This window comes from Capra hircus, chromosome 7 (genome assembly GCF_001704415.2).
Source record: "Capra hircus breed San Clemente chromosome 7, ASM170441v1, whole genome shotgun sequence".
Taxonomy (NCBI): domain Eukaryota; kingdom Metazoa; phylum Chordata; class Mammalia; order Artiodactyla; family Bovidae; genus Capra; species Capra hircus.
In genome coordinates, this window is record NC_030814.1 from 76,064,623 (window position 1) to 76,086,642 (window position 22,020).

Below are 22,020 nucleotides of genomic sequence, written 5' to 3' on the forward strand. Positions count from 1 at the left end.
CCCACGCTTACTCTGCAGCATAAAATCACTCACTGGTGGCTGATGGACCATTTATATTGTTATTTCCTCTCTTCCTCTGTCTGTTTTGGGCTGATGGTACATAGTTGAAATTGAGAAAGTTGAATGCCATTCAAGAGGACTTTGCTGAATTCAATAGTAAAAATTCTATTGAGATAGTTATGTATGTATGTATGTATGTGAGTGAACGTCACTCAGTCGTGTCTGACTCTTTGTGACCTCATGGACTATAGAGTCCAAGGAATTCTCCAGGCCAGAATACTGGAGTGGGTAGCCTTTCACTTCTCCAGGGGATCTTCCCAACCAAGGGATCAAACCCAGGTCTCTCACATTGCAGGTGGATTCTTTACCAGCTGAACCACAAGGGAAGAATGTTAAAAAGTTAGTGTTTTTTTAAAAAAAGCTTTTGGCTTCCTGATAGCTCAGATGGTAAAGAGTCTGCCTGCAATGCAGGAAACCCGAGTTCAATCCCTGGATCGGGAAGATTCCCTGGAGAAGGGAATGGCTACCCACTCCAGTATTCTTGCCTGGAGAACCCCATGGACAGAGGAGCCTGGCAGGCTACAGTCCATGGGGTCGCAAAGACTTGGACACGACTGAGCGACTTTACTTTCACTTTTCTTTATGTTCTAGTAGAAACAGAAAAGTGAAGGTGTCAAGTTCCTCAGTTTACCATCTGAGCCACCAGGGAAGTCCTAGAAAATGGATGGACTTAATACGACCTTATATAGGTAGGTAGGCAGGCATACTGTTCATGCTATTGGTTTCCCAGAAGAATCATTCATTTTGGTGATGTTTAACAATTTTGTGAATCATAATTGATACATGTTTCTGTATAACTTTTCTTTAAAGAAAAGCTGAATAACTGAAGTTCTGTAAGCTGACCCATTCAAAAGGACAAACTTCTGATCCACGCCTTTCAGTGCAACCTGCAAAACAGCCTTCCCTTTCCCCCCGAAACACTGTTTGGATAAGTTCTGTTTTGGTTCACGTTTTCACCTCCTGCTAAGTTTGTAGGCTGAGTTTTAACCTTGGCTGCTTTCAGTGGGCAAGCCTGTCTAGCCCTGTAGCTTCATCTCCTGGTGTTTTCTGTCTCTTAAGCAGTGATGGGTTGGCAAAAATATTAACTTGACAGAGATTCTACCCATGTCAGAAACTCACCGTTAAAAGCCGAGTATGACAACTTGGAGTGGATTAGACTTTCAAACAGATATCCGAACAGGAGTCTGTGGTCCAGATTCCACATATGAGCACTACTTCTGTTTTCTTGTGGATTTCAAATGTTGTTCGGAAACTCAAATAAAGTTCATAACTGCTTGTTGGGATCAAGCAGGGCCATTACCCTCCCTGTCTTGGCCGCCTTTTCTACCTCCTTAGAGTAGAGTGAACACACGGGAGAGAAAGAGATTGTCACTGCTGCTGCCTTAAGCAAAGCTGCTTACTTCTGAATTCTTCATGATAATCAATAGCAGATGTGTGGCCAGCCCTGGAAAGTTGCATAACTGTCTCACATTGCATTCAACTGCAATCGCTAGCCAACATGAGGGGGTCTCCATTAGGCAGTGGAAAAAGAAAATTTTTGTTTATCTTATCATAAAATTGTTTCCTTGATGTAAGTGGTAAAAGCAGTAGTTAGGGTGGAAGTAATTTGAATATCACTGCCCTTAAACATGAATTTCAGTTCATGATAAGAGGAACTTTCTAATGACTAGAGAGGAAGTAGGGCTTTGTTAAGGCTGTGAGTCTCTGTTAATAGAAGTAATCAAGGAGAGTCTGGATGAAGGCTTGCTGCCTGTGATGTGTCCAGGAGATGGCTTCACAGCCAGTAGAGGATTAGAATAAGTGCCCTGTAAGTTTACTTCCAAGTCTGAGTTTCTATGACTATGATCATTGATCATTTTTCCTCCTGTTCCTTTTCTGAAGATAAGTCAGGGATGTAATCACTGGACCACACACATTAAATCGCCCACACCTATATGGAACTTCTGTACAGTCAGCATTTAGGGCTTCCAAATGGATGCTCCACCACCTAAAATAATCTGGCCTTATTCATGAAAGTGATTAGGGGGATTTCATGATTTTCAGTGCTTCATCACATTTATGACTCATTTTTATTTTTACTACTTTGTGGAACAGTGGCATTATTCCCATTTTACAGATGGACAAACAGAAGCTCAGAGAGGCTAAATGGCTTGCAAATTTTAGAAGAAAAGTGATAGAAGAATGAAGAGAAAAATAAAATCCTATTATCAATGAGATAGTGCTTACTGGGTTTATGGTAATCAGGCCCAGGTCTCCCGAACTGAGTCTGGCTTTCTTTGCCCTGCTTCTGGCAGCCTTACATCCAAGGGAGTTTCGTTGGGGTCTTGACTGAACTTTTAATTAAAAAAAATAGTATTTGTAGTTTCATGTAGCTGAATAAATAGAAGCTATTAAACTTATGGCTTATTTAAAGCATTGAATATCAGGAATGGGATAGTTTTGATTTGAGGCTGTGATCTAAGCCTGTGAACAGACCCATCTGAGCATTCCACCCTAGAATCATGACCAACTCAAACTTTTTGAGAATCTCCCAGTACAGCAAACTTTGAATTACTCCCCTGCAAAATAAAGGTCTTCAATTTTACATGAGTAGTTTAATAGAGTGAGAAAGTCTGGATATAGAAGACAGGAGGCCTGGTCTGCATCTACTGTGGTCTCAAGAACATTTTGTGACCTTGAGCAAATTGTATAGCCTCCATTTCTTTAATTACATGTCTAAAATGAGTATGATGATCCAAGGGAGCTAATTGGGAAGTCTGCATAAAGCCTATGCAAGGCATAGTAAATGCAAGGCATCCTAGCTAAGTATTACAAAAGAAAGATCCAAAGTCATAAATTCTTCAGGTAATATTTTCAGACCTGATTTTGAGTGTGTGTGTGTTTCATCATCTGCTAAAAGTTTTTACTTTTCTCCTAAGAAAGATTTCTTAGGAGAAAAAGAAAAGCAAACAATGAGAGCCTAGGAGACAAGTGCCTCCCAGATGTACTGTTTTCTCCCTGTGTCTGCTCACCCCAGATGTCAGCACTTCTCATTTCCTCAGAATTATCCACTCACACCCAGAGCGGTAGTGAGCCTGGAGGATTTACAGAAAAAGCTATAGGGAAGACTGAAAAGAGGGTTTACACAGAACAAACTTCTGACTCCCAGGCACGGCCCCTGGGAGGCAGCTTTTCCCCATCGTTTGACTCAGCACTCATTGTGAGCCTTCTTCCTTGACTCATAGCACTTCTGTCCTGCCTCCCAACCTCCCCTGCCTCATCCCGGTACCAGCAATGCGTAAGCAGGAGGTCACTTGAGGCTCAGGGCTTGGGCTCCTGAGAAGGTATGTGAGAGATTTCCACTGTCATTTGAGTGGCCCTTTCTCCACTTTTAGTAAATCAAACTTTCTTAAGCCATGAAGAGTGAGATCACTTGGGCTAGGCAGGGACTCCGGTGAGATACTCAATTAGCCCCACTCCTTTTGGAAGGTTAAGTGCAAGATGTCTAAGGAGGTTAAGCAGGATGCAGAGCCCGCAGTCACAACCAGATGAGGCCAAGAACACAGGTCCCTCTGTGAGGAGAGGGACTGAAAGCCAACTTTATATATAGAGCATGGAAGCCTGTAAAGACTCTCAAGGGTGTAGACATAAATAATACAAGAATAGATGAGGAAAGCTTCAAAGTTAAATAGGAGAAAGCCACTTTTTATTTTAAGTAAACAACTCTTTTTCACCTCCCCGCTCACTGACTCAAATGTTGTTTGTATAGATTCAGCCTGTCAGCAAGGCAGAAATAAAAATATTGATAAAATTACCTTTTTTTTTTTTTTGGTATGGAATTCTTAGACCTAGAAGCTCTAAGTGAAATTCACTCATTTGTGTCCAACTCTTTGCGACCCCATGGACTATACAGTCCATGGAATTCTCCAGGCCAGAATACTGTAGTACTAGCCATTCCCTTCTCCAGGGCTAGAAGCTATAGGTCTATACAAATTGACAGAGATGCTTAGTCTTTTTCGCTGCAGAGAACTTACCACATTCTCTAATGTGAGCAGAGTGTGGTTCCTCCTGATTGAATTGTACCTTCTCTTCCCAATTCTGCTGGTCTTCTCTTCTAAGTCTGAACACTTGCTGACCTTCCCTGTTCTTGGCAGACATCTGGGCGGATGTAAGGAAAAGGCCCAAAGCCCAGGCATTTTTCCAACAGCTTTATTGATGCATAATTTAAAAGAAGATGTTTCTGCTGTTGTACGATAAAGTTCAGTTGAGAGGTGGTGTTAATATCTTCCTTAGAACCAAGGTCACTTGGAAGGGTGAACTCCAAGTCTGTGATCAAAATTACCAAAATTTGCCGGGAAGCTCCAGGTGAGCAGAGTTCTTTTACATCTGACTCATGTAAATATTTGGTAATGACTGATTGAAAAAAAAGAAAGACAAAAACTACCAGAATCTTGGCGGTGATGGTGTAGCTAAGTCCTGTCTGACTCTTGCCAGCCCAGTGGACTGTAGCCCACCAGGCTCCTCTTTCCGTGGGATCTCCCAGGAAGAACACTGGAATGGGTTGCCATTTCCTCCTCCAGAAGATCTTCCTGACTCAAGGATCTCAGATTCTTAGCTTGCATTTTAACTCAGGTGGTGTGCTAGTGGTAAAGAATCCACCTGCCAACGCAGGAGACTTAGGAGATGTGGGTTCGATCCCTGGGTTGGGAAGATCCCCTGGAGGAGGAAATGGCAACGCGCTTCAGTATTCTTGCCTGGAAATTTCCATGGACAGTGGAGCCTGGTTGGCTACAGTACATGGAGCCGTAGAGAGTCAGACATGACTAAGCAACTAAGCTCTTACCTACACGAACGTAGGTAAGCTACTATTTTTAGGCTACTATACAGAGAGTGTTGTGGAAAAAATAAACATAGAAAGCTCTGGACAGTTTTTCTGATGATTTCATAGAACATGTACAAAATACAAAATTTTAACTGACATCCTGATGTTACATATTATACAGTTGTAGTTCAGAGGAGTGAAGTGAGAAGTCAGAAAGAGCTAATTAGAGGCAGACACTGAACTCATACCTTATTTTACTAATACAGTCAGCTGGTTTCTCCTTTTAGGTGGTTAAGGAAATTTAGATAAATTTGCAGTTAACCACAAAACAAAGAAATAAATGCTTCCAAATAGTAAAACATAGGTCTATAAAACTTCTGAGAAGGACGCAGATGCTTTCACATGGGGAAGTCATAGACTATCTGGAAATTTGGATCCTAAAGAAGAGTGGTTTTGGAGGAAGATAGGACAAGATGGAGAGAGGCTAAGATACACTCACAAACTAAACCGAGCCTGCCTTGCACTGGAGCTAGATCGGGACTTTGTTCCTCAAGGTGACTGCTGGGCTACATTTAAATACAAAAGAAGTTTCTTGCCAGGTTTCTTGAGGACCCCAGTGAAAGTCAAAGATCAACCTAGCTGCTAAAATGATTCTAAACTGGATTAAGAGGCTGACACAGCAGCGCTTGAACTGCTCATTCAGCAGTTGTTCTCCTTGGCTAACCTGAGCAAAGCTGAGGGCCTTTTTGTGAGCCCAGCGTAAAAACAAGTCGGACGTTAAGGACACGTACTTTAACACGCCGTGTGTGGTTTGAACATAATTGGACTTGCAGAAGGACCTTTTATAAATCACTCCTATGGGGGCACTTTCTGAAGGAAGAGGGTAGAAGTGAGCCCTTCCTGTGACTGGTGAGACCGGACTTTGGGTTGTGTGAATTTGCATAATCATCACCTTGAAAAGGTGTTGCGTCTTACTCCAATTATGGATGAATGGGAGCTATCTTTATGAAGTTCACAGCCCTGGTGAGATGCTGTTGGGCTCCTGGCAGACATCTGTGGAAGTCTGGGCTGCCATGGGGGAGGGCAAAGGACAGATGGTGTGTGGGGGGTGGGGTGGGGGGACTTCCAGAATGATTCCTTAGACAAGACAGGAAAGGTCGCTTCTGACTAGTGAGGGAGCGTGTCTCAGAATGACCTTCATGTCTCCTCGGTAAGTCTGAAGTTACAGAATGAAGTTACTAAGTTATTGCATGTTAGCAGCTCAGATGTGTGGCACAGGGGACCTTGGAATTAACTGGGACTTTCAGAAGGGTGCAGCCTGGTGAGGTCAGCTTCCGGAAGGCTCTACAATACTGATACTTTCCAGATGTTTCTCCTCTTTTCTCGTTTCTGACCGGCTATGTCTTCCTCTCATCATTCTGTCCTGTCCTTTCAGGGAATTGAGATGAAATACTGCCGGGGTGTCTTAGGTGTGATAGAATCACTCAGCAGTAGGAAGTGATTTAATATCTTATATTAATGTTTATAATAGTCTTCACTGCTTGTGACTCGCAAAAACACATTTTTTTTCCTGTTCAAACCCAATATTGGAATAACACGCTAGAGTATCTTTTACAAAAAATTGCTTTTAATGGTGCAGTAGTTTGTAATAATCTGTGTAGGAGTTTATGGTTTTCAAAGCACTTTTTGCTTATATTACCCTATTTAATCCCCAGCATAAATCTGAGGAGTAATTAATATTCTTTAAACTCTCTTTTTCCAGATGAGGAAAGGGAGGCCCAGAGAAGTTAAATAATTCACTCAAGGTCATACAAATAATAAATGGCAGAACTAAATCTTAATTCAGACTCTCTACATCTGTATCTTTTGTATATTCTTATCATTAAATTTATATTTACTATAGAGCCTATTCACTAAATTTACTATAGAGCCTCTCTTCTTGTTTTTTGCCTGTATAAAACGAGGGAAATGATGGAAAGGAAAGCAGCTGGAAAATAAATTTATCAAAAGAATGTAACTTTTCTCACAGTTTCCTAATGGATCTTTCAGGTATGTTATTTGAGGACCTGTTGCCTTATATCTGTAGTAAAACTAGTGCTCTGCAAATTCCTCCATTAAGACAGGTATGTCGGTGGCAGCTCTTGTTCCTCCTTCTCCAAAGGAAAAACTAAGGCTTCGCAAAACTGAGACGTCTTCCTCTCAGCTGGTGGACCCGACCAGGAGGCAGAATTGAGATCTCCTCTAAGGACTCTCCAGCCTCTTTATTCTATCAGCGTTTCAAAAGCCTGAATACCTCCCCGCACCGCCCCCCCACCCCGCCCCGACCCCCGCCTTTGGCTTGCATCCTTCGAAGAAGAGAGTGGTGCCCCCTCCGTCTGGAAATGGCTCGTTGGGGTAACTGCAGAGCACTTAGTGCACCCAGGTTGGGGTTTGAGTAAGGTCTGAGTAAGTCATGCGGGTTATACTGAATGACTAAGCCTTCTGGTCTGCTTTTCCTGTGCAAAGGTAAGGGGCGGAGTTCCCGCCTACCCGCACCTTTCTTCAAAATGCCCCCATTCCTGGGCTTGTGCCCCAGGTCCTTCCAGCGTCGTGGACCAATATCCACGTTACTTTATTGCAAAAAGAAAAAAAAATGTACAAAACCCAGCAGCTTTAAAATCCTTCATTTTGGGCGTTTAAGACCCCAAGAAACAGAAAGTTAAATGGGCGTCGAAAAACGGAACCTAAAGGTGGAGGTGCATGTCTGACCGCGTCTGCATTTGTGATTTATGTAAAACAGCAGAGCTGTGCCTTTCTTTTCTTCCCTGCATATCGATTTCCCAGGCGTGGCCCATCCTGGGTCCCGGCGGCCGGCGCCCCTCTGCCGGGCCCCGCCGCAGATCAGCCCCACCTGCGTGCGCCCAGCCACGAGCCGCCAGGTCGCCCGCCTGCGACGGGCTGGGGCGCGCGGCCCCGGGGGCGGACTCCCGCCGCCCAGCTGAGACGCGATTCGTCACTCTTGCAGAACTTTCCCCCTGAAAATCCCTGCACCAGAACCAGCCCTCCCGCCCCGCGGAGGTTTTGATTTTAGAAGCTTTCCTTCCTTTTTATTTTCTGTGTGCTGGTTTTGGCTGCCAGCTCGTGCGAGTACATGTCCGCGGTCGTCGCCCCTGCAGCCGCCTACCCGGACACCATGCACTTCGAGGCAGAAGAATCCAAGGAAGGTACGATTTGGATTTGGCTGAGGGGGCCCCCGCCAAGTTCTGCGGAGGAATGTGGAAGTAGGGCGGCGGGGTAGTGGAGCAAATACGAGTTTAAAAGTGAGAGATGGGTACTTTGTCTGTTCTGACTGCGCCTTCGCTGCTGGTTTCAGGGCGACTGTGCCGAATACACTTCTCACCCCGCGGCCGGTCAAAGGGGAGTGAGGAAGAGTCCGACCTGGCTCTGCCAGCCCGCTAAACTCTGCTTTCTAGATCTTTCTGGAAACGAAACAGCCACAGTATTGACTCCAAGAATGCGAAATGTACTTAGAAGAGCACTGCCTGCCTGCAGTCGGGACAGTCGAAAGCTGGATCCCTTGGAAGAGCCCTAAGAGTCCAGGGTCCCTTCAAAAGGGATTTCAGAAATTGGAAACTTTGTGTGTTTCCGGCTAAAGGGGGAAGCTGCGTGCGGGGGAGAAGTGAAAGATCTTTATTTGAGAAATAGGTTTTGTTTTTGTTTTTTTTTTTAAATCCTTGCTGGCTTTTCAGCAGTGAATTTATTTTGTTGGGGGGCTTTAAGGGGGCTGAGAGATATGAGGGAGGGCTTGTGCAACTTGAAACTGAGAAGAGTTTTGTCTGTTTCTAACTTTGCCTAAGCAAAGGGTTTCCATTTACTCCTAACAGAGCGAGTGACAGGGCTGGAAAAGCTCCAACCAAAACACAATTATACGCTGGTGTTAGTTCGGGGAGTTTATTTGTGTGTGAGTGTGTGTACGCTTTGTTTCCTGAAACTTTATGTATACAAAAGTCCTCTTGTAAGTGAGGTAAAAGTGGGGGAAATGAGAGAGTAAGAGAGCAGCCTGTGCAAGATTGTGAAATTTCTTTCTTTTTAAGTAGTCTCTTGGGAAACGGGTAAATTTCGAGTCAATCATAGCAGCTCAGGGAGCCTGAGGAGCAGAAAAGAACCCCATCGTTTCTCAGTTTGGTAGATACCAGTCAGGGAGAGCCCTGGAAATTTGTCTTCTTTTCGTGATTCCCATACCTAAAGTTAAGCCCTGTGTTTCAAGATGTGGTCTCTGTGGGCTGACATTTCCTTTATTGTGCTGTGTGAGGGAAGCAGTCAATAAAAAAGTCTTGTTTAATAGAAATATGGGACTGGTGTGAATGAGAAATGACAGCCAGGAGCATTGTTTTTGAGCTTGATGTGGGAATATGGGGGATTAATGTTTCTTTGCTGCTGTGGAGTCTGTACTGATGGAGCTTTGTGCTGTTGGAGGCTTTTCTTTTAAACAGCGATGTACAGTTAGTCACAACTGGGGTTGAAGGCACATGGGCTGAGAGAAGCCAATAGTGAACTTTTATATGAATTACAAGTAGCACTTACATTGGTATTTTTCTCCCAGGCATGTTTTTTTTCTTTTTTTGGGGGGGGGGCGCGAAAACAAAACAGTGAGGAGAAAGTGGAAAACCAGTATCCCAATGCTTTGGGATACATTCTTTCAGCCAGCACCCACATTCTTCTCTCCAGCCCAGCTCACCCATTGCAAGCCTGAAAACTGGAGGTGAAGAGGTGCCTTAATGCTTGTTCCTAACCTTTTCCCTTCCCCTTGCCATCACTTACATTGTGCAAATCTATAGCAAATTATCCTCCTTTTGTTATTTACTGAATGTTCAACATGTTTCTTTTTATATAATATGAGGTACTTGAGTTTTAAATTGATGGCAGTTAGAATAGGATGTAGAATAACTCTTGAGGGAGATTAAACAAATACTTTATTAACAAATAGAATCATAGTAGCTTGTACCAGGAAATAAAGGACTAGTGTATATGTGTATATTTGTGTTTGTGTGTGTGTATGTGTGTCCTGGGCAGTTCTGACAAGATTGGTTATTGCCTGTGATCTAGAATCCTCTGTTTAGCTACCACCACTCAGAAAGGAGCAATGCTGTTTATTTTTATTTTTTAAAAAAGATTTTTAATATGGACCATTATAAAGTCTTTATCAAATTTGTTACAATATTGCTTCTGTTTCATGTTTTGGTTTTTTGGCCCCAAGGCATGTGGGATCTTAGCTCCCAACCAGGGATCAAACCCTCACCCCCTGCATTCGGAGGTGGTCTTAACCACTGAACCACCAGGGAAGTCCCTCAGTGCTGTTCAAATAGCTCAGTTATCTTTATTGTCTATCCTTACTAATTCTGTCCCTTTGCCTTAGCTTTTTTTTTTCTCTCCTTGTGGATTTATGTATCCCATCTAGTGTCAGATCACACAAGCTCTTTACAGTGTCTGCATTGCAAGCAAATTGCCTTCCAATGCTTCATGCATGATTTGCCATACTGGGAGATACTTTAAATCATTAGTCTGAACTGCAGTGAGAGACTAGCATATTTTGTTTAGGGTTGAATATGAAACAAAATATCAAGTTGAATTCAGAAATCCTTGGAGGCCAACATATTTGTGTATGTGAGTGAATGTAGAAGCAAATGACTGGGGATATTGTTCAGCCACCATAGCTTAGGACAAACTTGACTGTGTGCCAGGAGTGCTGAACCTCCATCCTCAGTCAAAAGCCACCTCCTAAAGAATCAATTTAATTTTTCCTGCTTACAAATGAATAGGTGATTGTGCTTGAGTATTAAACAGAGAAAAAGAACTCAGACCTTGCTCTATTAGAAGCTGAGTGAGTTTAAGATATCCTGGCATAATATGAATAGGAAAGAAAGGGAGGAAGAATAGGAGAGAAAGGGAGGAAGAAGCCTGCTTAATTAAACAGGGGATGACTGTTGGAAAAAAGATCAACAGTTTCCCATGGATGGGGCCTTCCTGAGGAGATGTGTTGATGGCCATATTTTTGGCATTTAATTGATTCCTGTTGAATAAATTACTTAATTATGAGGTAGGAGAAATGAATCGCAGTTAAGATCTCTGCAGATCTTTCTAGTGCTAGGCATCAAGGGGTCTGGGTCTCCTCTGGCTTGGTTATTGAAGCTTTGGTACCAAGCAATGAGGAAGCCACTATTAAGGAGTTGCTTTGGGACGGCAGAGCTGTGAGTGAGCTTGGCTCCTCCTCTCTTGCCCATAATAGCACTTCCCACCACCACCTCCCCTAGTTCCCTCATGCCTCGTCAGGACTGCCATTTCACAAAGAAAACAGTGGCCATTAGACAACTCCCTCACTTCCTGCTTTCAGACTGACAGACTCACCTTTACCCACACCCATCCTCCCAGTGTCTGTGGAACAGGCGTGGTTCCTGCTGGAAGCAGTGGAAGGCGGCCTCCTTCCACTGTGGGCTCCTCACTGCACCGGTTGGCCTCACGTCTTTCCTGGCTCCTTCCCTTCTGTGTATAGATGGGCCCAAGCTCCCTACTTTGGAGGTGTTGGTACTTGATGGTCTTTCTGCCTGAAATTCTTCTCCCCACCTGACCCCCTTTCCCTGGTCAGGGTTTTGGGTTGGAGAGGCTGTTTCTGAGCCTCCGACTTAAAATCCCTCCCTGCAGTCTCTCAGAACACCTAACCTTTTTGTGGCCGATACCACATTGTTTAGCGTCTTTCTCTAGACCACGAGCTCTTGAGGGCAAGACGATGTCTGTTTTATTCCCCACTGGGTCTCCAAGACCTATGTAATGAGATAGGTATTTATAAAATGAATGAATGATCTTCATTCTTTAGAGGTAATCCTCGGTACTTTGTTAATTTTAGGCATATATTTCTCTTATAAAATGAACCTGCTGCTTTTTTTTTTCTTTTTTACCTTTTGCCTGATGCCTACTTTCTCACTCTTCATCATCCTTCATCCACTGAAGTCTGTCTTTTTTTCCATTACTCCACTGAAATTGCCCAAATCACCAGTGACTTCCCAGGTGCTAAAACCACCAGTGACCTAGCATTCATATTTTTGTCCTGCTCTTACTTGACTTGGTTTTGCAGTGCTTGACACTAGAAGACCAGTGTCCTGGCAGTCCTAAACTCCTCCCTTAGTTCCTATGCCTCTGCACTCTCTAGCTGTTTCTTTCTAATCCCTTAGACTGCCAGTCTAGGCTTTTCTAAAAGTTACCTGTACAGCCAGCTGCCTGGTAAACACCATGCTTTTTTTTTTTTAAGTGAAGTATAGCTGGTTTGCAGTGTTGTGTTAGTTTCAGGTGTACAGCAAAGTGATTCTATATGTGTGATATATATATAATACTACATTTAATATATTAATATATATTAATATATTAATTTATATAATATAATATTCTCTTCCATTATAGTTTGTTGTAAGATATTGGATATAGCTCCTTGTGCTATACAGTAGAAACCTGTTGGTTATCTATTTTATATATAGTAGTTTGTACCGAGCTCCTAATTTCTCCCTCCCATCCCTTTTCCCCTTTGGTAACCATACGTTTGTTTTCTATGTCTGTGAGTCCCGGTAAACACCGTACTTTGACTGTCATATGGGTATGTCACATTCAACAGGTCTACACTGAGCCTGGCATTTCCTGCTCTTCACAAATCTCACCCTCCTTTTGTGTCATCACTGAGTATCACAGGACTCTTTTTAGCTTCCAGACTGCAAATCTGCTAGTTGTCCTTAATCCCGCCTTCTTCTTCATCTTCAGCTTCCACCTGGCACTTCCTCCTCCTCATTATCTGTTGAGTGTGTCTCCTCTTCATTTTCCTGGACCCTGCGTTGCTTCAGGCCCTCAGTATTTGTACCTTCATGAATACAATAACTACCTTTCTCATCAGGGTTCTTGGTTGCAAGAAATGGAAATTGATTCCTGCTAGCATGAGGAGGCATGGACAGAGGAGCCTGGTGGGCTGCCGTCCATGGGGTCGCTAAGAGTTGGACACGACTGAGCAACTTCACTTTCACTTTTCACTTTCATGCATTGGAGAAGGAAATGGCAGCCCACTCCAGTGTTCTTGCCTGGAGAATCCCAGGGACGGAGGAGCCTGGTGGGCTGCCATCTATGGGGTCGCACACAGTTGGACACGACTGAAGCAGCTTAGCAGCAGCAGCATCATGAGGAATGGATTGAAATGAAGAATGTCTTGAAAGTATATTGGGTGCGTTCACACATCCCCAGAAAGAATTAGCCTCTGAAAGATGCATCAGGAAATGCAGCCAAGAATCTCCTGGTTAGGACCTCACGATGGCCTTGGCCTCCTGTGTATTTTTCAGTTCCGTCTCAGATGGGACTCCAGATGTGCCTGAATATTTAGTCATGCTCCACATTTAAAAATCTCAGAAATAAGCCAGCTGATGTGTCAGTGCGAGGTTGTGTCCTTGCCCTTGCTGCTTGTGGGAGAGATATCCTCTGGTTCCAGCTTTGCTACCACCACTTGCAAATGAGGGTTTCTTCAGAATTAGGAAGGGACTTCTGATGTGGATCACCAAAACAGCAACAGACATCTACCACTCCATGGGACTGGTCCATTCGACCCTAGTGCTACCCTGCGTGTTTACTTCCTTGTTCCCTCAGCAAACGTTTCCTTTGTTGGGCTCACTCTCTTGCCCCTCCTCAAGTGGGTAGCGTGTCCAGCAGGACCCAGTCTGGAGTCGAGGCTCTTTCACGGCGTTCCCATAATACCCTGTACTTCCTGCAGCTGTACCTCGTTTTCGTGTATGACAGCCATTAGTCTTCTTTTCCTTTGCCTTCTCTGCATTGAGTTTTTTTTTTTTTTCTCTTCAGTAAGCAAGATTTGTACATGGTTAGTTTTTGCTTGACCTAGGACCTCTATTTAGGAGGGCCTAAAAAGCATTGTCAAATTAATCAGTTTAAAAATGAGAATCCATGACATGATGAAACTTTTTAGAGCACTGCTTAGAGATCATCCAGCCTTGCTTTTATAGGAATAGTGCCTTCCAAACCTAGAGAACAAATCTATATAGTGTTTCTTAAATTCTCTACTAAAGTACTTTTAATGGGAGAGGCAAAACAAGCATGTGTCTTTAATCACGGGCATTGGGGCCCAAGATGGCTTGCGAGCATCTCAAATTGCCTTGAGGACCAAAGAAGTGATTTTGAAGCTAAAGTGTATTGAGTACTTTCCTGTGTCAGGCACAGTGCTAATTAAGCATCTGATTATGTATATTATCTCATTTGATACTCATCTAATAACCCTTTGTTTTAGTTCTGCATAATGATTAAGAAAACTGAGGTTCAGAGAGGTTAAAAACCATGCCTGAAACCACAAAACCAGAAAAGGTAGAATCAAGATTTGAATGGAAGCCGTCTATCCATAGACCCTGTGAGGTGGTACTTCCAGGGCTCTCCCCCATCCTCAAGTAGTTTGGACACCCAGGAGAATGCTGTCTGGGTCCATTTGTACCCCATTTCTGAGAAGACAGGAGTGGAGAGACCAGGTACCTTGGAGGAGAAAGAGAAGAGCCCAGGCACGTGGGCAGGGAGTCTTGAGCGCATCCTTCTACCCCTGATGCAGGAGATCTAGGAACCCAGCAGGGCTGGGTGGGAGGTTCTGGAGCCTACGCCAGCAAGAGAGACCAGAGTACCTATGGGAGAGGAAAAGGGACCTCACTTTCTGAACCAGAGGACAGCTTGAGAATGGAGAGCTTGGACTTCCCAGGTCACTGGGGATGTGTTATGTTATTACAATAGGGTGACTTTGTAGCATCCACTGTCTCCAGTTTCTTTAAAATCTGCTAGGTGTACAGATACATGTGAGTGATTCTCAGCAGAGTTGCGTTCCACTCACTTAATTCGTCATCTCTCCTGATAACATGTTAACTTGTTAGGCACATTCACAAGCATTTACACTCTCTTCAATGTTAGTGTCACTTAACAGGTGCCTAACCTGTTCCTCAGTGCTTCTGCTGTGGTTTCTCCACCCTCCAGGTTGCCTTGAGTTCCTCTCACCAGAATCTGCCAGAGCTGGGGTCCGAATTCCTGGTGGGTTTTTAGGAAACCAGTCCGGATCACAAGCTTGCAGTCAAACAACTGAGATCAGTCAAATGCCAGGACAATGTCTGAGGTTTGACCCCCAGCACATGTGCTAGCCTTGCAGAACCTTCCGGGAACCTCATGGTCGGCATTGCCCCACCTCCCAGAAATTTTAACCCTTCAAAAAGTAGAGACTTCCACTACAAAGGAGGGGACCAATATCTGTCAGAGTATTGATCATAGAAAAGTTCGTTTGTTCCATGGTGGCGGTTTATTAATATCTTCTATCATCGAAAAGCTAAATGGTATCATATAAGCTGCCACACCAGGGGTGCCTTCCCTGTTTTAACCTCACGTCCTGTGGCAGCTTATAAATCAAGTTCATTGCTAAGCATCACTTTACCAGTGTTCTTCCCCCTTTCCCCAGCCCTGCTTTGCCCAGAGAGTGATGAGTTCAGAGGTGAAGCTGTAGCTCAGCTCTGATGAAATCCATAGCCCTTGGTACAGCTGACCTTGATGTCATATATAATGTAGAGGGTGCAGCCTGTGCTTTAAAACACCGAACTTTGATGTGATTATGTTTCCTTTTATATAGTCATTAGCCTTGGAGTGCAGTGTGCTGACAAGGACTAAAAATGGCAAGTCCATTTAGAGATCCATGCCATACTGTCTCCTTACAGGGTACCTCACTGGTAAGCTGGTGTTGCCTGACCCCCCACCTCAGCTCTGTAAGCGTAATTATCCTGGGGCCTTTTTCTTCCTCACTTCTGAAATTTTCATCAGACTGAATTTGCATCACACCTTTCTTGTCCTTGCATGAGGATACCCTTGGGAGGACCAGGATAACATGGCTGATGAAGTTCCCCGCTCCTGGCAGTTGATAGATAATCCAGGAAGTAGCAAGAGAATGCAGTAGGGTGAGACAAAGTCTCAGGACCCAGTGATTTCAATTCAGAATAATGCAGCGCATCATTTCATTAATAATGCAGAATAATCCTAGAGGTGCCACAAACCACTTATTTGCCAACATTTCCATCTATGTGAGAAAGATGCTAACAACTTGGGAGACAGTGAGATAAACATGGCTGTATACTTCTCTTCATTCAGTACATGGTACTTAAAAAGATGGTATAAGCGAAATTTAAAAAAAAATCAAATCATTGTGTATATGTGTGTAATATTTAAGGAAGGCCCACAGTGAAAAGCTTTTTGTAATGAAATTGCCCCCTACAAATACAAGTAGAATCCCCATGACTGAGACTTAAAAGCAACTCTGAAGGGCCTTCTGTCTAACTTCTTTATTTAGAGATGAGGAACCAAGGCCTAGAGAGGTGGTGTTTAGGTCCTTTCTGTCCACCTTGTGCCTGTTTGGCAAACGAGAAGTTTCACAAGCCTAGGTTTTAGCATTGCGGATTTTTGCATGCAATCTCCTGGAAGCAGGACAGCCTAATTTGTTTGTGGGTGTCCTACACTGCCTTTTGGGGGAATTTGCCAAACCTAAATGGAATGGTTGAACACACAGAAATTTATGATTTCACCTTCTCTTACGTGTTCCTCGGGAAAGTGAAAGATGAGGAGGTACTGTGAAATAAAATTTCGCTCTGCAATAGAGCCTTCAAGATCCCTGGTTTTCAAAGTGGTAGACTGAGTGAGAGGTGATTAAGAGTGAGCTCACTTGTTTTCATTCCTTTGAGAACATGGTTCAGGAAAATTAGCTCAATAGCTGCTGATGCGGCAGGGGTGTCCTTCCTTGGGGAGAAGGTTTGCATGTATGTGGCTGAGGAGTGGGTGGGTATTTGGACACCAGACATGCAGTTGCAGGAGCAGGTGGGTGGCTCACAACCAGATTTTCCCCAGATCCCTGGGAGCCTGGTGCAAGCTGGGGGTCAGAACACATTGTTTTCTGAGAAGCAGCTCAGTGTTCCCTCAGCCATTGATCAAGATTCCTGAAAGACCAGTTGCTTGGATCTTTTTTCTTCCAGTTGTATTAAGATATAATTGACATGCAATGCTGTCTAAGTTTAAGGTGTATGGGATAATGATTTGATGTACATATATCATGAAATGATTATCACAATGAATTTAGGGGAGATCCGTCATCTCATATAGGTTCAAAATTAAAGAAAAAAATTGTGTTTTTCCTTGTGATGAAAGCTCTTAGGATTCACTCTCTTAAAAACTTGTATGTATAGCACATAGCAGTGTCAGTTATATTTATCACGTATCTTAAATCTTGTTCAAAGGGCTTCAGAACCTTGAGGGAGAGTTAGGTATGGAGCTGGTATGTGTGATGAGTGAGTGACTGCTGAGTGATTGCTCTGGGAAACTGTAATTCCTGTGTTGTTAGGTTGGTCCTTATGATATTTATGGTTCTGAAGATGTATGGGGATTTGTGTTTGTGTATATAGCACTGTCCGTGGACTTACATGGGAATACAGTCTCCAGCTTCATCGTGACAAACAAGATTTAATTGTATGAATAACTGGGAGTAAACTTCTTCCAAGGAAATGCGGAAGCAGAGAGGCCACTAAGCTGAGTGTCCTAGGTGACCACGTCAGCCTGAGGCCTGAAGCCTTCAAGACTTCATGTGCCCACACCAGGGTTGCCTGTCAGGAAGAGAATAAGCGATTTATGAACTTTGCTTCCATCGTGACCTGCCGTGTATCTAGCTGTCAGTTCAGCTGGCCCATGTATGTGTTTTCACGTGCACCCCCCCTCCTCTAGGCTGAGGAGCGGGGGATCAGAGTCCCCAGAGCACAGGCTGTTCTGCTCACTATGGACAGTCCTGTTTCCTGGGTGCAGCCTCTCTCCCTCCATCACTGCCACCTTTTCTGGGCCTTGGATACTCACAGCAGCAAATGCTGGCTAAGTTAGTACTTCTTCTGTGTGTGTAGAGAGCCCAGCCCTCAAAGAACTCCTGGTTCAGGCATCACATGCACCCCCATGTGCATTCATAGTACAGAATGCATGATGGGGGTTTAGGCTGAGTGCGGGCCAGGGGATGATACAGTAGACCCTTTGAGAATCCAGAGACTGTTTTCAGCAGACATCACAGGCAGAGGTGCCTTCACAGAGGGGTTAGGGCCTTTAGGGAAGATGAGTGGAAAGAGGAGTGGAAGAAGGTTTAGAGCATCATGGAGTGGAGGGCTCATGGCAAGCCTTGGTGGGCCATGTTGCAGCAGTACATGGCGCCAGCCAAGAAGCCAAGCTGCCCAGAGGGACACTCTGCAGCAGACAAGGCACTGGGCATCAGGAGACCAGTTCTCCTCCTGACTTTGCCCTTGGTTGTCTGTGCAACTTTCAGTCATGGATGAGTCTCTGAACTTCAGCCTTCCTCATTAGAAAAGTGCAGGCATTGACTGTAGACTGAAGCATGCTCTGTATAGTGAAGAACAGGGAAGCCCGGTGTGCTTCATTCCTTGGGGTTGCAGAATCAGACGTGACTTAGCGACTGAACAGCAACAAATGCCCCATATACCATTTAGGAGGCAAACAAGATTATTGTAAGAAACTGTGGCATTTGAACTGGAACACGGCAGTTGCAAAGTAGTGTTTTAGGAATACTAAGCGGATGAGTATCGTATCTTTTTGCCTTTTCATACTGTTCATGGGATTCTCAAGGCAAGAATAACTGAAGTAGTTCGCCATTCCCTTTTATAGTGGACCATGTTTTGTCAGAACTCTCCACCATGACCTATCTGTCTTGGGTGGTCCTACATGGCGTGGCTCATAATTTCATTGAGTTAGACAAAGCTGTGGTCCATGTGATGAGAAAGTGAAGAAAGACTAGAGCTTCTTGTTGAAAGTGAAAGAAGAGAGTGAAAAAGTTGGCTTAAAACTCAACATTCAGAAAACTGAGATCATGGCATCCAGTCCCATCACTTCATGGGAAACAGTGGAAACAGTGACAGACTTTACTTTTGAGGGCTCCAAAATGACTGCAGATGGTAACTGCAGCTATGAAATTAAAAGATGCTTGCTCCTTGGAAGAAAAGTTATGACCAACTTAGACAGCATATTAAAAAGCAGAGACATTACTTTGCCGACAAAGGTCCAACTAGTCAAAGCTATGGTTTTTCCAGTGGTCATGTATGGATGTGAGAGTTGGACTATAAAGAAAGCTGAGCACCAAAGAATTGACACTTTTGAACTGTGGTGTTGGAGAAGACTCTTGAGAGTCCCTTGGACTGCAAGGAGATGCAACCAGTCCATCCTAAAGGAAATCAGTCCTGAATATTCATTGGAAGGAATGATACTGAAGCTGAAACTCCAATACTTTGGCCACCTGATGTGAAGAACTGACTCATTGGAAAAGACCCTGATGCTGGGCAAGATTGAAGGAAGCAGAAGGGGATGACAGAGGATGAGTTGGTGGGATGGCATCACTGACTCGATGGACGTGAGTTTGAGTAAGCTCCAGGAGTTGGTGATGGACAGGGAGGGCTGGCATGCTGCAGTCCATGGGTCGCAAAGGACTGGGCATGACTGAGTGGTTGAACTAAACTGAAGCAGACAAGAACCCTAGATTGGTCTGGAGGACCAACCGAGCCAGGGTAAACGAGCCCAGGCAGAAAAGTGTGTGCCTCTTTGGTCAGAAGAGGAGAATAGGTTTCCCTGATGTGAGCTGTGAGGGAAAGATGGAAGAGAGAGGTCAGGGCTGGTCTGTGGACTTAGTCTCTGAGAATGCCCACTTTTGTAAGGGAAAGAGGTAGATGCATCCAGTAAAGGAAATAGAAATGGAGGCACTCGGTAAGTAGGAGGAAACCACAGAGAGAACAGGGCTTTAGAAGCCAGGGGAATGAGAGCCTCATGGAGGCGGTGGTCAGCCATGTCTGAGGAGAGGTGCTGTAGAGAATAGCTTTGCTGTTTTCTCCTTAGGCCTCAGTAAAAGCTGGGAGCCTGTGTTTGAAGAGCTCATCTGCTGAGAACCCCTCATGAGTGTTCAATCAATATTTAGTGTATAAAGACACAACATAAAATTTACCATCGTCACCATTTTAAGTAGACGGTGGGAAGTGGGGGCAACCCAGGTGGCATAGTAGTAAAGAATCCACGTGCCAGTGCAGGAGGTGCAGGAGACGTGGGCTTGATCCTGAGTTGGAAAGATTCCCTGGAGTTGGAAATGGCAACCCAGTCCAGTATTCTTGCCTGGAAAATTCCACAGAGAAGCCTGGCAGGTACAGTCCATGGGATCACAAAGAGACAGACATGACTGAGCACACGCACATATGGGCGCCAGGGGATGGCTGCCCCAGGTGTGAGCAGGTGCCCAAGCTCCCGAGGAAGGAAGACTTTGTTTATCCAGGACCTTCCAGGTCCTAGTTGCCTGGAGATTCCTTCCTGATCTCTACCCCCTTCACCTCTGACCTCTCCTTGTGGCATTGCCCAAACTCAGCCCTGGTGCATGAGGCTAAGAAGTGAATATAGGTGTAAAATTTAATCCAGCTCTTCGTACTGCAGACTGTAACTGCAGCCGTGAAATTAAAAGATGCTTGCTTCTTGGAAGGCAAGCCATGGCAAACCTAGACAGCATATTAAAAAGCAGAGACATTACTTTGCCAAGAAAGGTCTATATAGTCAAAGCTATGGTTTTTCCAGTAGTCATGTATGGATGTGAGAGTTGGGCCATAAAGAAGGCTGATTGCTAATGAATTGATGCTTTTGAATTGTGGTGCTGGAGAAAACTTTTGAGAGTCCTTTGGACAGCAGAGAGATCAAATCAGTTAATCCTAAAATAAATCAACCCTGGATATTCATTGGAAGGACTGATGCTAAAGCTGAAGCTCCAATCCTTTGGCCACCTGATGCAAAAAGCCAACTCATTGGAAAAGATCCTGATGCTGGGCAATATTGAAGGCAGGATGAGTAGGGGGCAACAGAGGATGAGATGGTTCGATAGCATCACTGACTCCAAGGACATGAGTTTGAGCAAAGTCATGGTGTTAGTGAAGGACAGGAGAGCTTGGTGTGCTGCAGTCCATGGGGTTGCAAAAAGTTGGAGACGACTTAGCAACTGAACAACAACAGCAGCAACCTACTCGGAAAATGTTTGGTCCAGTCTGAGAATTAGAGAGTTTTTCTCTCTTCCCTTTCACCTACCTTCACTTCCTGTCTGCCGAACTGTTTTCTTCCTGTAACAGGAACACAAGTCTTGGAAAACCACTGATGTTTCTGCCAGGGATACCCTAGATCTGACATGTGGTATGAAGCTCTGAGGATTTTGGTCTTATACATGTTAAATAGGATTTGGGCCATGCTGGTAAACTGAGCCACCCTGAGTAATTTTTAATTTCCCTTGAGGTCAGAACCAGTGAGGCAAGGCTTTTGTCAGTGATTAGACAGCTTCACCCAGGAGGTGCTGGATAAATAAGATTTCCCTGGTGGCTTGCTGCAATGCGGGAGTCCTGGGTTCAATCTGGGGGTCAGGAAGATGCCCTGGAGAAGGGAATGGCAACCCAGTCCAGTATTCTTGCCTGGAGAATCCCATGGACAGAGGAACCTGGCGGGCTACAGTCCATAGGGTCGCAAGGAGTCAGACACGACTGAGCGGCTAAGCACAGCACGTAATCACAGAGACAAAACCAACTGGGGCCTGCCTGTGATGTTTACCTGATTGAGAAGTACTATTTCCCGTTCTGTAAAAAGCAGTCAAGGATGGGCTCGCTCCAAGGAACATTTTCCTTTTGTAAAGTTATCTGATAAAAGTGCACTCCTTACTATAAAACACATACAAAACCATTTTCACTTTGGGGCTTAATATCACAATTAAGTCAGTTACGAAACAGCTAGAATGAAAATGCACCCCTCCCCAATATCACAAGTGTAAAAGCTGGGCTCAGGTTATTCAGCGAAAGGAGATAATTTAAAAAGGAGTCTCTGTTTTAAAAAATAAATCTTTTAATTAAAAATTTAAAAAGAAAAAGACCCTTTCTCCAGAGAGTTTCTGGGAAGGTAGAATTCAGGGCCAGTTTCACCAATAAAAGGGAAGGAGAAGAACCACTGGGAAACCAGAGCAGTGAAGGAGGTCTAGGGAGTGGTGTTCTGGCAGGTTTTAGCATTGCAAGGGAACAATGAGGAAGAAATAGTGAGTG

At 44.3% G+C, this 22,020-nt stretch overlaps 1 protein-coding gene across 6 annotated transcripts in view; it reads left to right on the forward strand.

The window, feature by feature from the left end:
• The window catches only part of TNFAIP8 (TNF alpha induced protein 8), a 142,961-nt gene that overhangs the window by 89,118 nt on the left and 31,823 nt on the right, over positions 1-22,020 (forward strand). The window contains exon 1 of one of the 6 annotated variants that reach the window (XM_013965374.2): positions 5,651-5,770. The exons of 2 other annotated variants lie outside the window; for them this stretch is intronic. Coding sequence is in view for 2 of the 4 variants with exons in the window: in XM_005682722.3 (XP_005682779.2) it covers positions 7,992-8,064 (73 nt within the window). In the remaining 2 variants the exon portion in view is untranslated. 3 more of the 6 variants (XM_013965372.2, XM_013965373.2, XM_005682722.3) reach the window with 3 other exon arrangements.